This window comes from Pungitius pungitius, chromosome 21 (assembly GCF_949316345.1).
Source record: "Pungitius pungitius chromosome 21, fPunPun2.1, whole genome shotgun sequence".
In the NCBI taxonomy this organism is placed as follows: domain Eukaryota; kingdom Metazoa; phylum Chordata; class Actinopteri; order Perciformes; family Gasterosteidae; genus Pungitius; species Pungitius pungitius.
In genome coordinates, this window is record NC_084920.1 from 15,542,422 (window position 1) to 15,558,855 (window position 16,434).

At 47.0% G+C, this 16,434-nt stretch overlaps 3 protein-coding genes across 4 annotated transcripts; 2 read left to right on the forward strand and 1 right to left on the reverse strand.

The window, feature by feature from the left end:
• Positions 1-129: 129 nt before the first annotated feature.
• tefa (TEF transcription factor, PAR bZIP family member a) lies at positions 130-6,754 on the forward strand. 2 transcript variants are annotated; one of them, XM_037464243.2, is made up of 5 exons: positions 130-394; positions 3,131-3,505; positions 3,783-4,003; positions 4,978-5,189; positions 5,434-6,754. In XM_037464243.2, exons 1-5 carry the CDS (start codon positions 310-312, stop codon positions 5,456-5,458), a joined length of 918 nt encoding a protein of 305 aa, XP_037320140.2. In that variant the 5' UTR covers positions 130-309; the 3' UTR covers positions 5,459-6,754. The 2 variants fall into 2 exon arrangements, with proteins under 2 accessions (XP_037320140.2, XP_037320139.2); XM_037464242.2 differs by lacking the exon at positions 130-394 and adding an exon at positions 1,936-2,317.
• A 603-nt stretch (positions 6,755-7,357) lies between these two features.
• phf5a (PHD finger protein 5A) lies at positions 7,358-9,165 on the reverse strand. The gene is made up of 4 exons (XM_037464244.2): positions 8,994-9,165; positions 8,588-8,611; positions 7,751-7,917; positions 7,358-7,558 (listed from the first exon to the last, which is right to left on the reverse strand). The coding sequence occupies exons 1-4, from the start codon at positions 9,043-9,045 to the stop codon at positions 7,469-7,471; spliced, it is 333 nt and encodes a 110-aa protein (XP_037320141.1). The 5' UTR covers positions 9,046-9,165; the 3' UTR covers positions 7,358-7,468.
• Positions 9,166-9,492: 327 nt separating this feature from the next.
• aco2 (aconitase 2, mitochondrial) lies at positions 9,493-16,428 on the forward strand. Its single transcript, XM_037464456.2, has 17 exons — positions 9,493-9,584; positions 10,738-10,880; positions 11,059-11,317; positions 11,402-11,494; positions 11,573-11,731; positions 11,826-11,976; positions 12,078-12,182; positions 12,438-12,529; positions 12,715-12,820; positions 12,929-13,086; positions 13,193-13,266; positions 13,348-13,459; positions 13,541-13,819; positions 13,903-14,094; positions 15,253-15,385; positions 15,532-15,653; positions 15,736-16,428. The coding sequence occupies exons 1-17, from the start codon at positions 9,549-9,551 to the stop codon at positions 15,865-15,867; spliced, it is 2,346 nt and encodes a 781-aa protein (XP_037320353.2). The 5' UTR covers positions 9,493-9,548; the 3' UTR covers positions 15,868-16,428.
• The last annotated feature ends 6 nt before the right edge of the window (positions 16,429-16,434 follow it).

Here is a 16,434-nt window from a genome sequence, read left to right on the forward strand (position 1 = left end):
CTTTACCTAAAGCCAGCCAGACGAGGCTCATGATTGGCTGTCGCAGATGTGATTGATCCACTCACTGACCAATCGGCGCCCGTGCCGCTGCTGATTGGCTGTCGGGGGGCCGAGTGGGCGGACTGCGTTAAGTAACTTCTTTTCCAGGGTTCACAGTGCGCGACACGGGGAGGTTTCAGACGTTACACCATTTCATTGGAGCTGTCAGGCCTTCGTAAGCTTCGATTTACGTCATTTTATTTTATTTTAATACAGCTTGTCGTGAGCTGCTGACCCGCTTTTAAATATCGGTTGTATTAGAACCCAAACATGACTTCAGAGACAACAGAGATCCCGGAGATTTTTAGGGCTTTTCTTGAGCATCCGTTTACTCTCCCGAACTTTGACGATAATGGTAAGTTACAGTGAAAAAAAAAGTGTTTTGTTGACAGTTTCGTGCTGCGAAAGTGTGCATCACGTGTTGCGCAATGTCCGGCAGCTGAGCCCGGTGGGAATGCGGCTCAGCTGTGTGTGTGTGTGTGTGTGTGTGTGTGTGTGTGTGTGTGTGTGTGTGTGTGTGTGTGTGTGTGTGTGTGTGTGTGTGTGTGTGTGTGTGTGTGTGTGTGTGTGTGTGTGCGCGTGTGCGTGTGCGTGATCTATGATTAAATCACTGGATGGCCCTGTCTGCCTTCTCTGGATCATTTTTATTTAGATTCAATTAGGAGATGTGCTGTTGCTGAGAATGTGCTGCGTATAGGCTTCAAAGCCAAGGCTTCTTTATTTTTAGTTTGTGTTGTTGTCGGAGCACCTGTGGAAAAGACATATGAACAGTGAGCATCATTATGCATTGTATTTATGCCTTTAATCCTCAAAAAGCGGAATATGACACTAAGTCAACTTGTGTTTTGCATGTTCAGTGAGAGCCTGAGGCGGAGTGACGTGTTACTGAATTTGGGGTTTTAAAGGAAAAGTTGTGTTAGTATTATGCGATAGCATGTTGGATGTTCCTTGGGGTTAGGTTGTTTCTACACATAATGCATACTCAAATGCAACTCACGGGTAGGAATCTGTTTTTTGTGTGCAATGCCGGAGGTTTAGATTAAGTGGTGAACACTTTACCTGAGCTCATGTGCAATTGATCCTGAAGACTAAACATCTGTAAGATAGATCTGAACATTGGATTTAAAGCAATTTATGCTAAATCTATCAATTCGAGAGGTGATCGGAGAATCCATCATGCTTTTTAAAGGTATTCATTTGTCAACAATTGACAACTACTGTTTTGTCCCCGATAAATAAAAGTCAGACTGAGTCTGCTCAGCAGCAGCAGTGAACCCGTGAGGATTGCTGGGACTTCACCTGGGGCGAAAGGTGTGCGGTCTGCATGGCTACTAGGCCCTGCTGTGCCGCCCTTCCTGCCCACACGCGAGGAGCTTTGACAGAGCCCCGCTCCCTTTGGCCTGGGCCTGCAGATGCGTGAGAACTGCTCCTGCGTGTTTTCACATGTGCGCTGAGGGAGGAGTCTGCAGATAGTACACGTATACGAGATGTTTGCGAGTTTACTATGCTGTTTATTGCTGAAGCCGGGGCATTAAATTACTCTTCAATAGTCATGCTTCACTGGAAGTTTACATTAGTTGCACAATTGCTTTGAAAATAAATCTATAAAACAATATGAATTACATTAAGAAATAAAACCGTTGGTGGAAGTCATCAGGAGCGAATCCATTCAAGATGTAGGTCGTGCAAAAATAAAGACGTTTTTTTTTGCTCGTGACACGTGCCTCACATAAAGATACATAACTCGATCTACCAATGAGATCGCGGCATGTTGCGATGTAACCGCTGCTATTGGCTCTTGACTATACGCCGCGCCCCCTTTTCGGTGGCCTAATTAATATTCATAAAAACGAGGTCCCGGTTCGCCAATCAACACGAGTCTGGGCGGACATTTTTTTTTTTGGTAAGGGAAGTACAGATTGTTCCGAACACCAAACCGCAAATCGACCTACTTTTCCGGAGCAAGTGTTCCGCGTACCGGTTAATGGAGCCGCTGGGGATGTAACGTAAAGACCGTCGTCGTTTCACGTGAAAACCGTTGGTTAAAACAGCTCAATATCCAACGTTAGTGTTATCGAGCAACTGCTCGGCTCGCTTTGCTTTTTCTTTTTTTAAAGCCAGTTAAGTTACTTCTCGGATAACAACACGGCAGGAAAAATGTCAGCGGAGCCGGTTGTCATCACACTGCAAACGGCGGCGGGGGCCCACAGCTCCTTCCCCCGGGTTTTGAAGAAGGTCATGGAAATGCCGCCACCGAACATTCTGGACTGCGACGACGGTATGTGAAATAAACCCAGCGAGCGGAGCCGAGCGGAGCCGAGTAGAGCCGAAACAAAGACTCAAAACTTCGTGGAGAAATTACGCTTAAAGAGGTGTCACGCTTTACCTACGCTGTGATCTCCCATCCGGCCTGTTATGGTGCACTTTTAAAATTAATTCCATTGTGAAGCGATACCTCATTAGGATGCCATGTATTTCTTTGCTGCCTCCATTGTTCGAGGTGCCTCGATGCATCTGCTTTGAGAGGTGATCCATTCACTGGACTATTGGGCTGCTTCCATCTGAGGTTTGACACATGCCCAGCTGTTGCTGTGAAGCGTCCCTGCTGCAATGCTTTTTATTGTTCAACAGCGATCTGCCAGCTAAATATATATCTCTGGAAGTTACTGATATCTCAAAGTTTGTGCCAAATGGGGCCAGTTGTCAGCAAGTCGATGCTCTTATTTAAAGATTTAGTGTCTAACGTTACTGTTTTCATTCTGAAGTCTCAACTGTGTTGAGCAGAAAGGATTTCTACAGTAAACCCTGTTAATGAAACTCACGATGGACTTCAGTGATTAGAGGTTTCCATAAATAATTCAAAAATCTCCCTTTGTACTTGACTGCTAATGCTTTTGAAATATGAAACCAAACCACAAATGAGGGACTGTTCTCTGTTGAGTTTCTTTTGGAGATGAAAAACAAACGAGGAGGTGAGCTCTCCTCCATGCTTTTGACTTCCAGAAGGTTGGACCCAACTGCCTTCTGAGTCACGACAAACAAGTTTACCCATTTTTTAAAAATCCAAATGTACATCTTTCCTGTGTTTCAGACACCGACAAGGAAAAGCTGTTTCTGGAAGATAACATTGAACTGGGCGGGGCAGGCAGCGATATGGGTCCATCAGCTGCCCTGACCCCTGCCATCTGGGAGAAAACCATTCCTTATGATGGCGAAAACTTCCACCTGGAGTACATGGACCTCGAGGAGTTCCTCACGGAGAATGGCATCCCCACCCTGCCAGACGTGGGCTCCCTAAAGAGCAGCGCCCAAGGAGACCCCGTTAAGACGGAGAAAGCAAAGGCACCGGTGAAGGTCGCCGAGCCCGCCAGCGTGTCCCCACTGGGGCTGCTACCCATCCGGGATCTGGACAATGTTGGGGAAGTGAATCTGAGTGAATCTGATATCCTCTGCGACACTACTGCAGGTGAGCGGTGGCTGGGTTGGTGGATCAAAGACTCGATTGTGTGTTTCACAAGCCAGATATTCGGGTTTGGTCACAGACGTCATGCAAACCTGGCGTGTGGTTGCACATAATAACGTAATACAAAAATAGTGCTGTGTATTACGAGACTATAAGCAGTTTGTTATGGTAAAACAAGAAAATCAAGTTTTTTATTAATATGAATGCATGCTTTCATGGTGTCGTTTGTTTTGATTGGGCAGCTGTCCAGTATTTAATTTCTTGTCTCCCGCCTGCTCAGAGGTGACCATCGAAGACGGCAGAGAGACCCCCGAGCCCATTGACCCCGACGAGATTGAGGTCGACATCAACTACGAGCCGGATCCCACCGACCTGGTCCTGTCGAGCGTGCCCGGAGGCGAGCTGTTTAACCCTCGCAAGCACAAGTTCTCTGAAGATGAGCTCAAGCCTCAGCCAATGATCAAGAAGGCCAAGAAAGTGTTTGTGCCCGAGGAACAGAAGGTATTCACTTTGTCTGTGAAAAGCACCACAACGGGCTCGAATAGAGGGTCACAAGTATGTCTTATGTCATATATAGGTTCATATGTATGTGTTCCCTATGGGAAGCTGACGTGGACAGTGGGCGACACACCAGATGTGCAGTGGTTGTTTCTGCAGTACACTTTGTTCTGCATTCAACACACACAGCTAAAAAGAACAGGAAGTGGCCAATTAATGCTTCTTCCTTGTCTTCTCAAAACGCCCTCTTCAATATTTTATTATCTGTTGACACATTCTTCTTTGCCCAAACTCCTGCCACACCTTTTTGAACACACTATCTTGGCTTCATTTAGTTTTAAAGATGGATTACAGAGACACAGGTACCCACCAAGCAGCTCCTCGACTTCAGGGACCATTTTTGTTCAACAGGTAATGTGCAACAATGCATGTTGACCCAATCTCATGTAATATTAATGTCTAGTTTCTATTAGACACTAAAGGATAAAACAAAAGTGTCCCTCTTTTCACAATGTAAAAAAGCCGTGGATTCTACTCATTATGGAGAATTTTATTATTCCCAATTGGCTCCAATGTTTAATTTTTGGTGTTTAAGTCTCTACGGATAAAACTCGTGGGAATTAAATGTTAAAGTGAAGAAATGGAAAACGACAGTTTTATTGGCCTGAAATGTGATCCTTTATTTTCCAAGTGCACGCATGCCACCAGTACTATAAACACAGTGGAAACTGCCATGTCATAGTAAACTGGCAGTGACTCGGCAGTCTTCAAATGGGCGTTTTCCTTCGTCCCGCTCTGAGAGCACAAGAGATTGGCTTCGTGCACATTACACACTTGGCTGTGGTCCGCTTTCCTGCTCCTGTGTTGACATACGGCCGGGGCACCGGGTTGCCCTGGTAACCACGCTGGTGTCTGGTGTTGTGTTTCTCTCGCCCAGTTCAACCCGCTGCTTCCTCCTTCTCCTCAAACCCCTACAGGACGACAAGTACTGGAACAGAAGGAAGAAGAACAACGTGGCCGCCAAACGCTCCCGCGACGCGCGGCGCCTGAAGGAGAACCAGATCACCGTCAGAGCGGCGTTCCTGGAGCGCGAGAACGCGGCGCTGCGAAGCGAAGTGGGCGAGCTGCGGAAGGACTGCGGCCGCTACAAGAACACGGCGGCCCGCTATGAAGCCAAATTCGGACCCCTGTAAGAATGCACAATCCTCGCCGGGCGCGTTTATAGGCAGTTCGCTGCGTTCTCGTGACGCCACCATAATGATGGTGTCTGCATGCGGTGTTTGGATGGAGTTAGCCCCACGAGAGGAGGGGGGGGGGGCTCTTATCTGTTTGATGTTATCAGGTCCAAAGATGAAAACATACGTGATGTTCCCGCTGTTTAACCTTTCCCCCCCCCCCCCCCCCCCCCTTTGTCATCCTTGTTCTCTTTCAAGTGCGGTGCTGGAAGAAGACCAATAGAGGGCAGTTGATTTATTTTAAATGAATCACATTTTTGGAATGAATGAATGAATAGATGAATCCAACTAGAATCGATCAGGTGAAGAGGAGGAGCATTGGCTGGTGTTGCCAAGGAGATGCAGATGATGGATTTACTATTCATGTGAATGAGAGGATGTTCAAGTGCTTCTTCAGTACATCACTTTGATGTGTACTTTTACCATGTTTTGTATGCCTTTGGCCCAAAAATATGCTTCATGTTTTTTTTAAATGATGGCTGACTCTTAAGTAGCAATTGCAATAGTTTAGACCAGATGAGTCAGCATTAAGGTTGTAGAAACAATACTTGCCGGTTGCTTCCAATTCTTTACACATTTGATTTAATTCTGAAGCCCGTTGACTGTTTTTATTTTCAAATGTTGTATTATGTGAAGCGCTGGGCTTTTCTTGGCCCACAAACAAACTTCTCAACTGCAACATTTCCAATAATTTCAACTTCTTCAGGGAATCATGGTGGCGTGACAACAACAACAAAAAAAGCGAGCTTGCGGCCGTGTCTTCTCCACCTTTTTATAAAGGACTCGTCAGCAGAAGCTCGGACGCACTCTCGCTGTCCCTCTTGTCACGTCGGAGGTCAGTGACCTTTCAAACGTGTCGTGGGAACAATCCACCGACACGTGAACTGTAAATAAACGTAGCCTAATATTCTACTTTCACGTTACACAGCATTCAGTACCATGTCTGCTAAAAAGTGGTTTTTAGCCACTCTTCAGACAACTTTTCTTTCTTGCGTGTGACCTGTTTAGTTTTGTCTGTTTTCGTTCATTTAGTTTTGTTCCTCGGGCGCGTCAGAGGACGTCAGGAACTCTTCAGCTCGCCGTGTTGTACAGATTTTACAATTAATAAAAACAAAGATATTTTGTTCTTTTGCAGGTTGGCTTCCAACCAAAAACAAATCAAATATTGTGTTCCCAGAGGTTTCCAGGTGTGAATAATAAAATATAAACCACTAAAGTTTTTTTTCCCCCCAATAGTACAACCTCCACAATCTTTTACTTGTTAGTACGTCATGTTTTGTTAAAATTACCAGGTGAAGAGAAATTTCTCAAAACGTCAAGACCGTCACATTTATCCAGCATCAGTCTGTGAAAACGAGTCCTTTTCTCCAGTGCTACATTTTCCTGCTTTAATAACTACATCTGCCTTCCATCTGGAAAAAGGGCGATTTGTTAACTTTTTGTGGAGGGGCATTTTAAGTGACTACCTTTTGTGTCTTGTGTATATATTGTATGTATAAATAAAGCCTTTAAGTGTTAAGTTATTTGCTTAGAGATTTCATTATGTTCTAACACTGAACAATTGATTTACAAGTAAATCTTAACACCAAGTCCAACATCCACTAAAATAAGAGCCACTACGTTATCACCCAAACCACTTCCTTCTGAAACAAAAGTAAACCTCACTGTTCAGGTTGAGGTGTGTAAAGTGGGATGAAGATGACATTAACAGTGAAACGTTGCCATCTTGTGGAGGCAGTTCATGTAGAACTTCAGCAGGTTGAAACAAAACCAGCTCGCTCAGCATCTCTGGAGGAGTCTGTTGTAATTACTGAAAAAATATTAACACATTCTTACATTTTCTTATTCCATAGCTGCGCTGTGCTATTGCACTTTTTTTTTTTTTTAAAGCTAAGATTTCTGGCAATTTCATATTTCACCGATGAAGTGATGGTGTGATTCTTAGCAGGGAGATGAAGGACAAAGCAGTCGAGATACATTCTGTTCTCTGTAAGATACCGTAAACAGAACTGGTTGAGCCAGGTAGAACATCGACCCAATGACAAGCTGTTTGTCAATAAAGAATCTCATGCCTAGGCAGGAATATCGTGGAATGCTAAAAAAAGCTTAAATAAAGAAAAGGTGGGACAAATACAAAAGTTTTATTGACAAGTCAAAAAAATGTTTCTTGAGGTTTTAAAGAAAATCTACAAAACCTGGAAAAAATAAAAACAAGAACTGGCCCATGGTGTCTTCACCTCTTCTTGAAGCCGTACTTCTTCCTCTCATAAAACAGATCCGTTTTAGAGCTGCCCAAATTCACAATCTTAGGACAGCCATCTCGCTGTGGAGGGAAACAGAAAAGCCCGTTGTTCAAGTGACACTTTCCTCCCAAAGAAGCTACACAACATTTCATATTACGAAAGTAAAATAACTTCTGTTTTAGGCTCGCCAAATCAACTACACAAGATGACATAAAAACATCAACAAAGCATTGGTAAGTCCATTTTAGGTAACGGATCGAAGGGTCACTCACGTCTTTCTCCTGGATGGTGCACTCTTTACAGTAGTAGGCATCAGACACTCCGGGGCCTCCGCAGATGACACAGCGGCCCTGATAGGAGCCGTAGTTGCACTCGTCACAGATGCGCACCAGCGTGCAGGGCCTCACATAGGAATCACAGATGACACATTTGCCATCACCTGAAAAGGGAAAAACACAAAATAAGAGAATCTTAACAAAAATGTATTAGCGTTGCTCTAAACCACAGCTGTAATTATAGCAGCTTCATGAACTTTGAAACGATGCAGAGTTCCCTGACAAAGTTTCTAAAAGGTGTTTTTAGATCAGATCTTAGACATAATATTCACATTGTGTGCGTCGATGTACAGCAAACACATACTTTCTCATTACGGATACCTGATGAATCGTTTGTCTAGAACAGACTGAACAGGTTGCTTGAGCAACTTAATTGAATCCATGCAAAAGTTGATTACCATAGTAGGTACATTAATGGAGAGGATTTATATAGAAGATCAGTATGGTTATTATATATGTAATTAAAAGGCCCTTTTCACAACAGCAAATCAGTTAAAATGTAATTGATGAGCAAACAAAGTTGTCATTGATGAAAGGCCTCATTCTACTTAATATCACATCCAACATGAACAAGACATAAAAGGAACTGGACCATCATTTCGTTTAAAATCTCACCTACTGTTTCTGTGAAAAGGGCCTTTTCTACAACACACCTTTAACGTTAAGTGTGTTAAATACTTTATTACCGTTACTGCTACAGAAGCAAAAGTCTTAAGACGTGCAGCCATAACAAAGGAAAACACGAAACACTCAAGCTGTGCAGCAAACACTTACATTTCTCGCAAAGTCGCCCGATAGCTGTGGAATAAAAACAGAAAGCAGTCAGAGCCGGATCTTTGGTGCCAGGCTGGCGAACAGTTGCTTTATACAACTTCATATCGCTATGCTACATTAGCGAGAGTAGCCTTCAACATCCACACATCACGTGTGAAACCAAAGATGAAATATATTGAAAGGGGTTTTTAGTGAAACTGCATAATTAGTCATGATGGCGACATAAACGCGCAGGCGTTTCTAAGCTAACACCACGGCTAACATTCTCTCATTGAAATGCATGCTGTTAGCGTTAGCATTGCAGCTAACATATCAGACCAAAACCTCTAAAAAAAAACTACAACCGTACAAAATAAATAAATAACAGTGTTAGCAAACGAGTTACATTAAACAGGGTTACACATACCGACACCGGCTTGTTTTCTGCAAAAGATCAAATCTGGGTGATGTTTAGCCATTGTCGCCTAACGTAAAGCGAGCGCTGCAGAGTGGCTTCAGTCACCTTTGACCTGTAAACTCGGGAGGAGGAGTTTCATTACCGCCCCCTGGCGTCTCCAGGAAGAAACGACAAGGGCATCACCGACTCCGCTCCACGTCCGCCCCTTTTATGTTTAAATGAAACATATAAGACGATAATGTATCGCCCCAGAATAACATCTTTAACAATAAAAAGTAACACAAATCGTTTCTTCCTTTCACTTTCATAAAGGCATTGGCGTTTCGTATATTGACACAACATTGCAACTTGCATGGGTGAAATTACATTTTATGTTTGCATTTGACTAAATGTAAAAATCCCCAAAATAGAGATGGATGAATACCAGTTTAAATGACGTTTTTTTTTAAACACTCTAAATAAAAGTAAAACTTTCGCAAACTTGTGTCCTTCGAGGACCTGTGCGACCGCGCTTTTAAAAAGGAGACGTCACCACTGACCGACACATCTTTGTCAGTGAACAAAATGGCAACGTACTGTCTCACGGTGGCCCGGCTCCAGGTAAGAGCGCAGTTGGACCCCCTACTTAAACACTTGCGAATGATGTCATTCACTATGTTGCATGAGATAAACGAGTTCGACGTTAACCTGTCATTGTCAACCTGTGAGAGCGGTGCCTGAGGGGAGGAAACACGCCGTGGACCCCCCCCCCCCCCGGTCACAGCGGTCAGGTCACCGTGTCCTCATCGCACCCGTTAATCACCACCGGGACGCTGGTTTAACTTTAGTTAAGCTCCGCTCAGCGGGACGGCACCGCAGGCTTTGCCAGTCCGTAAATGAACATTTGCTGGTTTGTCTCTAGTCGATGATTTAATGGCAAGGTTAAGCGCAAGGTGAGCGCTCCCCAGCATGCACGCAGTCTGGTAATGTGTAAAAAAAACACACACCTTTATCCATCCTGCAAACACTGCGTTGCACATTGTTTCGAGCATTCATCCAAGACAAACCAGTTAATTCAGGTTGCTGTAGCTTGACAGGTGCAGGTCTGTTATTTCCAACATTTACATCTGAGCTAATAATAAGTGACTCCCAGCTGTCTGAACTATTATTATCTGAGCCAACGTGAGCTCTGTGGTGCTTTATAGAAACTACCTTTAATGACTGAGTTTAGTTGGGAAATCCAGCATTATCTGATGCACATGGAGAAACGTGTATGTTTGATCAATTGGAAAATCGCATGTTGTCTCTTAGTTTGGGACAAGAACGTCTGGTATTGTTATGTGAAAAAAATCTGTCCATTAGAACTCATGATGATACCATATTAGGAGTACACCATTAAATATGAATAGATTACCCAGTTTACCCATCTCAGAACCCAAATGAATAATTCTACTTAATGGATTAAGTCTGGAATTGGCTTCTTAATTGATTGATCGCTCCTTTTTACACCAAGAGTCAAGTGAATTATGGCCTTGGGTTCAGCAAGTAAAAACATCCGCTGCCCCCCCACTATATATTATATATCTTATAGTGAGGGGCAGCACTAGTTTGTTTATTATGTCTGTCCAATGGCGAACATTATTCTACTCTATCATCTGTACTTCAAGGTTTTCAAAAGAAAAAAGGCCGAAACCGTAAATGTCTTTTGGTCGATTGAATACATCCTTTTAAATGTTCCATCTGCGCGTCTGTGATCTGGTTTTCTGGTCTGCAGCTGGCTCTGGGTCGCGGTGCACGGCGCCTTCACGTATCGGCGGCTTACAGAGCCAGAGCCAAAGTGTCCATGAGCCGCTTTGAGCCGAGCTCCTTCGTCAACTACGAGAGGCTCCAATCCAACGTTGACATCGTGCAGCAGAGGTCAGCGTTCCTCTAATCTTTCAATGTCCACTGGTTCTCCCCCACGTCCCCTTATCCGTGTTTGTTCTTTGCCACATCTGGAGCCCGGTCACGCCTGACCTTCAGCTTGTCCTCTCGCTTCTGTTCACGCTCTTTCCACGGTGCCGCCGTTCTTGTGGGGGGGGGGGTGGGGGTCCAGGCTCAACCGGCCGCTCACCCTGTCGGAGAAGATCGTGTACGGCCACCTCGACGACCCCCGCAGACAGGAGATCGAGCGCGGGCGCACCTACCTGCGGCTGCGTCCGGACCGCGTGGCCATGCAGGACGCCACGGCCCAGATGGCGATGCTCCAGTTCATCAGCAGCGGCCTGCCGAAGGTGGCCGTGCCCTCCACCATCCACTGTGACCATCTGATCGAGGCCCAGGCCGGAGGAGTGGAGGATCTGGCCAAAGCGAAGGTGACGGATCTCATGTTGTTCACCGTAAGTCTGCCAGTGTCTCTAAAGCGATCACTTCTTAACCGCGCCGGGTTCTTGATGCAGGAAGTCAACCGCGAGGTCTACGACTTCCTGTCCAGCGCCGGAGCAAAATACGGAGTCGGCTTCTGGAAACCGGGTTCTGGAATCATTCACCAGGTATCTCCTCTGACGTGTGGGTGCAGGGCCTACTGTGATGTGCATCATGCTAACGGTCTTGTTTTTTTTCCCACCCAGATCATCCTGGAGAACTATGCCTACCCGGGAGTGATGCTCATCGGCACAGATTCCCACACGCCCAACGGTGGCGGTCTGGGTTCCATCTGCATCGGCGTCGGCGGAGCGGACGCTGTGGACGTGATGGCAGGAATCGCCTGGGAGCTCAAGTGCCCCAAGGTCGGTCGAGGTCGACGTTGTGGACGTAGCGTGCTGTATTCTTTCTCTCCGGCTCTGAACGTTTCGTCCTTCCTTCGGTGGATTCCCCCTGAAGGTGATCGGCGTGAAGCTGAGCGGGGCCCTCTCGGGCTGGACGTCTCCCAAAGACGTCATCCTGAAGGTGGCCGGCATCCTGACCGTGAAAGGCGGCACTGGAGCCATCGTGGAATACCACGGGCCGGGAGTCGACTCCATTTCCTGCACCGGTCAGTGCGTTTTCCTTTTTCCTCCCAATCTGACGTCATTGCGCTCTGTATATTTCAATTCAGTTTGGCTCATGATGGGGAATTTGTTGTATTGCGTGCAGGCATGGCCACCATTTGCAACATGGGAGCCGAGATCGGAGCGACGACCTCTGTGTTCCCCTACAACCACCGCATGAGGACGTACCTGGAGAAGACGGGACGGGGACGTATGTTTGATCTTTTGCTGTCTCGCTTTGTCCAGAGACCAGGGAAGACTCAACACATGGTCAATAAGCACACAGCTGTTTTGTTGTTGTTTTGATGGAGTAGGTCATGTCCTGAATTAGCATTTTGATCCAGGATAGAAAAAAAAACAAAGGTATAGATGTTTGCATTAGATTAGATTAGAAATATGTAGTCTGGCCTTCTGAACTGTCTTCATGGAAAACCAACCTGCTCGACCCTCCTCTTGCTCCTCCCAGAGATCGCTGCCCAGGCGGATGAATTCTCCCACTTGTTGGTGCCGGATGAAGGCTGCGAGTACGACCAGCTCATCGAGCTCAACCTGGACGAGGTTATTATTTTTCTATGACTTTTTTTTAATTGAATATTATAGAGCATTGCATACAGTGCAAATATGACTTCAGCGTCTGTCACTGAAGCTGTCAGAATGTTCTTCTGTCTCCGAGGCACCAACATTAAGTGAGGGGTTCTGTTGATGGTGACTTGAGTAACGACAGCATTTTGTTGTTCTTCTAGCTGAAGCCTCACATTAACGGGCCCTTCACCCCTGACCTGGCCCACCCAGTCTCTGAAATCGGTGCCGTTGCCAAGAAGAACGGCTGGCCGCTGGAGGTGAAAGTCGGTGAGTATAGAGTGGGGGGGGAGGGGGGGCAGGATGCACCGCTTGCTCTGCCTGTGCGTGAACGCACGTTCTCAGCAGTCATTTAATTTAATTATTATTTTGGGTCAGGTCTGATCGGCAGCTGCACCAACTCCAGCTACGAGGACATGGGCCGCGCCGCCTCCGTGGCCAAGCAGGCTTTGGACAGAGGGCTGACCTGCAAAGCTCAGTTCACCGTCACCCCCGGCTCCGAGCAGATCCGCGCCACCATCGAGCGAGACGGATACGTGAGTGTGTGTGTGAGCACAAAGTGTGTGTGTGTGTGTGTGTCCCCCCCCCCCCCCCCCCCTCCCCCCTCCCTCACACGTCCATCGTGTTTGCGTCTCCCCGCAGTCGAAGATCCTTGGCGACGTTGGCGGCGTGGTCTTGGCCAACGCGTGTGGGCCATGCATTGGGCAGTGGGACAGGTGACTTCCAGGGACCAGACCGGTTCACTTCCACCTGTGAGTTCTTTGAGGTCACATGGTTCTGTGTTTTGATGCATTCAGGCAGGATGTGAAGAAGGGAGAGAAGAACACGATCGTCACCTCCTTCAACCGGAACTTCACTGCCAGGAATGACGCCAACCCGGCGACGCACGCCTTCGTCACCTCCCCCGAGGTGAGTCCCCACTGAAGCCTCACTGCCCACCGGTTCATGTGGACACGCCTTCCACCTGCTCCTCCTCCTCCTCTTCCTCAGATCGTCACCGCCATGGCCATCGCCGGGACGCTCGACTTCAACCCGGAGACGGATTACCTCACCGCTGCCAGCGGGGAGAAGTTCAAGCTGGACGCCCCGTACGGAGACGAGCTCCCCGCCAAGGACTTCGACCCCGGCCAGGACACGTACCAGCACCCGCCCCCCGACGGCGCCGGCCTCCGGGTGGACGTCGCCCCCGACAGCAAACGGCTGCAGCTGCTGGAGCCCTTCGACAGGTGGAGCGGAGGCGACCTCGAGGACCTGAAGGTCCTCATCAAGGTGGGCTCTTTGGAAGCTCCCTGCAGTTTGTTTGAATTATTTACTCATTCATTTAACACACCTTTTGCTCTCTGCTGCCGCAGGTGAAGGGCAAGTGCACCACAGACCACATCAGCGCTGCCGGACCCTGGCTGAAGTTCCGCGGCCACCTGGATAACATCTCCAACAACATGCTGATCGGTGCGGTCAACAGCGAGAACGATGGCATCAACAAGCTGAAGAACTACCTGACAGGGGAGTACGCAGGAGTCCCCGACGTGGCCCGTCACTACAAGGTGAGGCTCAAGTACCGCACACCTCGACTCGTCTCATCATTGCAGCAAGACACCTGACCCCTAATGGCACCCCAGGTCAAATGTAACGCATGGTTATAATGCTATAATCAGCTAAATGACATGTGATGTCATTGTAGACAATGGCCTGCATCAAACAGTTACATTTTCCTCTTCACGTCATAAAAATCTTATCTCAGGGTTCCCAAAGCACCTTGAAAACCAAGTTGTTGGGAGCAATTGTGAGATTTGAACAATAATGAATGAAATGCAGAAGTCTAATTAACTCAGGGCAGGTAAACGCTGGCTAATAGTACTTTGCTATCTTTGGCCCTTCAAGTTCAATGCTGCATTTGCTGCATTGTTAAGGTAGTCTGTAGAAGCTCAAAGAGTTAAAGACTCCTAATATAACTAATAAAGGGGCTGAGATATGATGCTTTAAACTTCTAATCAGAGGCAACTTGTTAATTTTTACATATGTACAGTTAATTCTATGTGTATAGATGCACATTTAGCTGTAGAGATTCTGTTACTTGTTCCTCAATGAGTTTGGGTCTCAGAAGTAGGTCAACGCTTCTAATAACCTTTTCAAACACAATGTGAAGAGCAGCTGCTCATTATCATTCATCATAGATGATAATATCTTGGTCTGAACCGAGAAAATGAAACACTGAGTTGCAGGCTGATCCTTTAGCACCCAGCAATCATCTGACGTGTGTGTGTGTGTGTGTGTGTGTGTGTGTGTGTGTGTGTGTGTGTGTGTGTGTGTGTGTGTGTGTGTGTGTGTGTGTGTGTGTGTGTGTGTGTGTGTGTGTGTGTGTGTGTGTGTGTGTGTGTGTGTGTGTGTGTGTGTGTGTGTGTGTGTGTGTGTGTGTGTGTGTGTGTGTGTGTGTGTGTGTGTGTGTGTGTGTGTGTGTGTGTGTGTGTGTGTGTGTGTGTGTGTGTGTGTGTGTGTGTGTGTGTGTGTGTGTGTGTGTGTGTGTGTGTGTGTGTGTGTGTGTGTGTGTGTGTGTGTGTGTGTGTGTGTGTGTGTGTGTGTGTGTGTGTGTGTGTGTGTGTGTGTGTGTGTGTGTGTGTGTGTGTGTGTGTGTGTGTGTGTGTGTGTGTGTGTGTGTGTGTGTGTGTGTGTGTGTGTGTGTGTGTGTGTGTGTGTGTGTGTAGGCCAACGGTGTGTCCTGGGTCGTGGTGGGAGATGACAACTACGGCGAGGGCTCCAGCAGAGAGCACGCCGCCCTGGAGCCTCGGCACCTGGGAGGAAGAGCCATCATCGTCAAGAGCTTTGCTAGGATTCACGGTAACCGCGCAGCACGTCGTCAAGTTATTCTCATGGTTTCTCTTCCCAAAGCATGTTGGACATTTAGACCCCAAGGAACCATATCGACTCGTGTTAAAATGAGCTCACGATGGGTCCTTTTTAAGAAAACTCCCTCCCGTCCTCAGAGACCAACCTGAAGAAGCAGGGCGTGCTGCCACTGACCTTCAGCAACCCATCAGACTACGACAAGATCCGCCCGGACGACCACATCTCCATCAGAGGGCTCCAAGCCTTCGCTCCAGGAAAGGTAGGAGGCCTTTCCGGGCGGCCCGCCCGCGCACAGCTGCTCCCCAGCGGCGTCCGTAATGAGCTCCTCTCGTTCTCCTCAGCCTCTCGCCGCCGTCGTGAAGCACGGCGACGGCAGCGAGGAGACCCTGGCGCTGAACCACAGCTTCAACGAGACGCAGATCGAATGGTTCCAGGCGGGCTCCGCCCTGAACAGGATGAAGGAGCTGCAGTGAGCCGGCGGAAGGAGGAACAACCGCGTGGAGGAGAAGGGATGTTCAGAAAAGAATGCACATGCTGTTCATGTCAGTTTCTTCATCATCATCATCATCCGTAAGACGGGTACCATCTCACTCGTAGTGAATCCTCTACGTGCTTGTGGATTTAAGTACATGTACATGTTGTCCACGTTGAAGGGTCCAGGACCATCACCTCCTGACCTACAGGAAGTAGGTCAGACACCGGTTGCCTTGAAGAAAGTTTGTTACCGCTGGTAAAACTGCTCTTAGACAAAGTTCTCGCTTGTTTTATTCAGTAACTCATGTGAATCTCCTGATTCTGGAGATCAATAACTTCAAAGGGATCAGAATCCAGATGTGTTTGCATTCGCGAGCACTTTATTTTCCTTCCTGGTCCGTCCAGACTAAATGAATCAAGAGGTTAATCAGGTGGAACCTTCTCAATAACCAACGGTTACTTCTACATACAAGTGATTTATTTATTTGTCCCTGTTGGTGTTTTGTTTCTAACAAAGATTTCATTTGGTTGTAAAATAAATCAAAGATGTGATTAATTTACTTTGT

What these genes read in the sequence shown, in the direction of transcription:
- tefa (XM_037464242.2), top strand. Translation starts at nt 2,197, where the DNA reads ATGTCAGCGGAGCCGGTTGTCATCACACTGCAAACGGCGGCGGGGGCC. An exon ending in TTGTGCCCGAGGAACAGAAG is followed by an intron (nt 4,004 to 4,977) that starts GTATTCACTTTG and finishes AAACCCCTACAG; the next exon opens with GACGACAAGTACTGGAACAG. An exon ending in GAAGCCAAATTCGGACCCCT is followed by an intron (nt 5,190 to 5,433) that starts GTAAGAATGCAC and finishes TTCTCTTTCAAG; the next exon opens with TGCGGTGCTGGAAGAAGACC.
- phf5a (XM_037464244.2), bottom strand. Translation starts at nt 9,045, where the DNA reads ATGGCTAAACATCACCCAGATTTGATCTTTTGCAGAAAACAAGCCGGT. An exon ending in CGGGCGACTTTGCGAGAAAT is followed by an intron (nt 7,918 to 8,587) that starts GTAAGTGTTTGC and finishes TTCCCTTTTCAG; the next exon opens with GTGATGGCAAATGTGTCATC. An exon ending in GCACCATCCAGGAGAAAGAC is followed by an intron (nt 7,559 to 7,750) that starts GTGAGTGACCCT and finishes TTCCCTCCACAG; the next exon opens with CGAGATGGCTGTCCTAAGAT.
- aco2 (XM_037464456.2), top strand. Translation starts at nt 9,549, where the DNA reads ATGGCAACGTACTGTCTCACGGTGGCCCGGCTCCAG. An exon ending in AGGATCTGGCCAAAGCGAAG is followed by an intron (nt 11,318 to 11,401) that starts GTGACGGATCTC and finishes TTCTTGATGCAG; the next exon opens with GAAGTCAACCGCGAGGTCTA. An exon ending in GGGAGCTCAAGTGCCCCAAG is followed by an intron (nt 11,732 to 11,825) that starts GTCGGTCGAGGT and finishes TTCCCCCTGAAG; the next exon opens with GTGATCGGCGTGAAGCTGAG.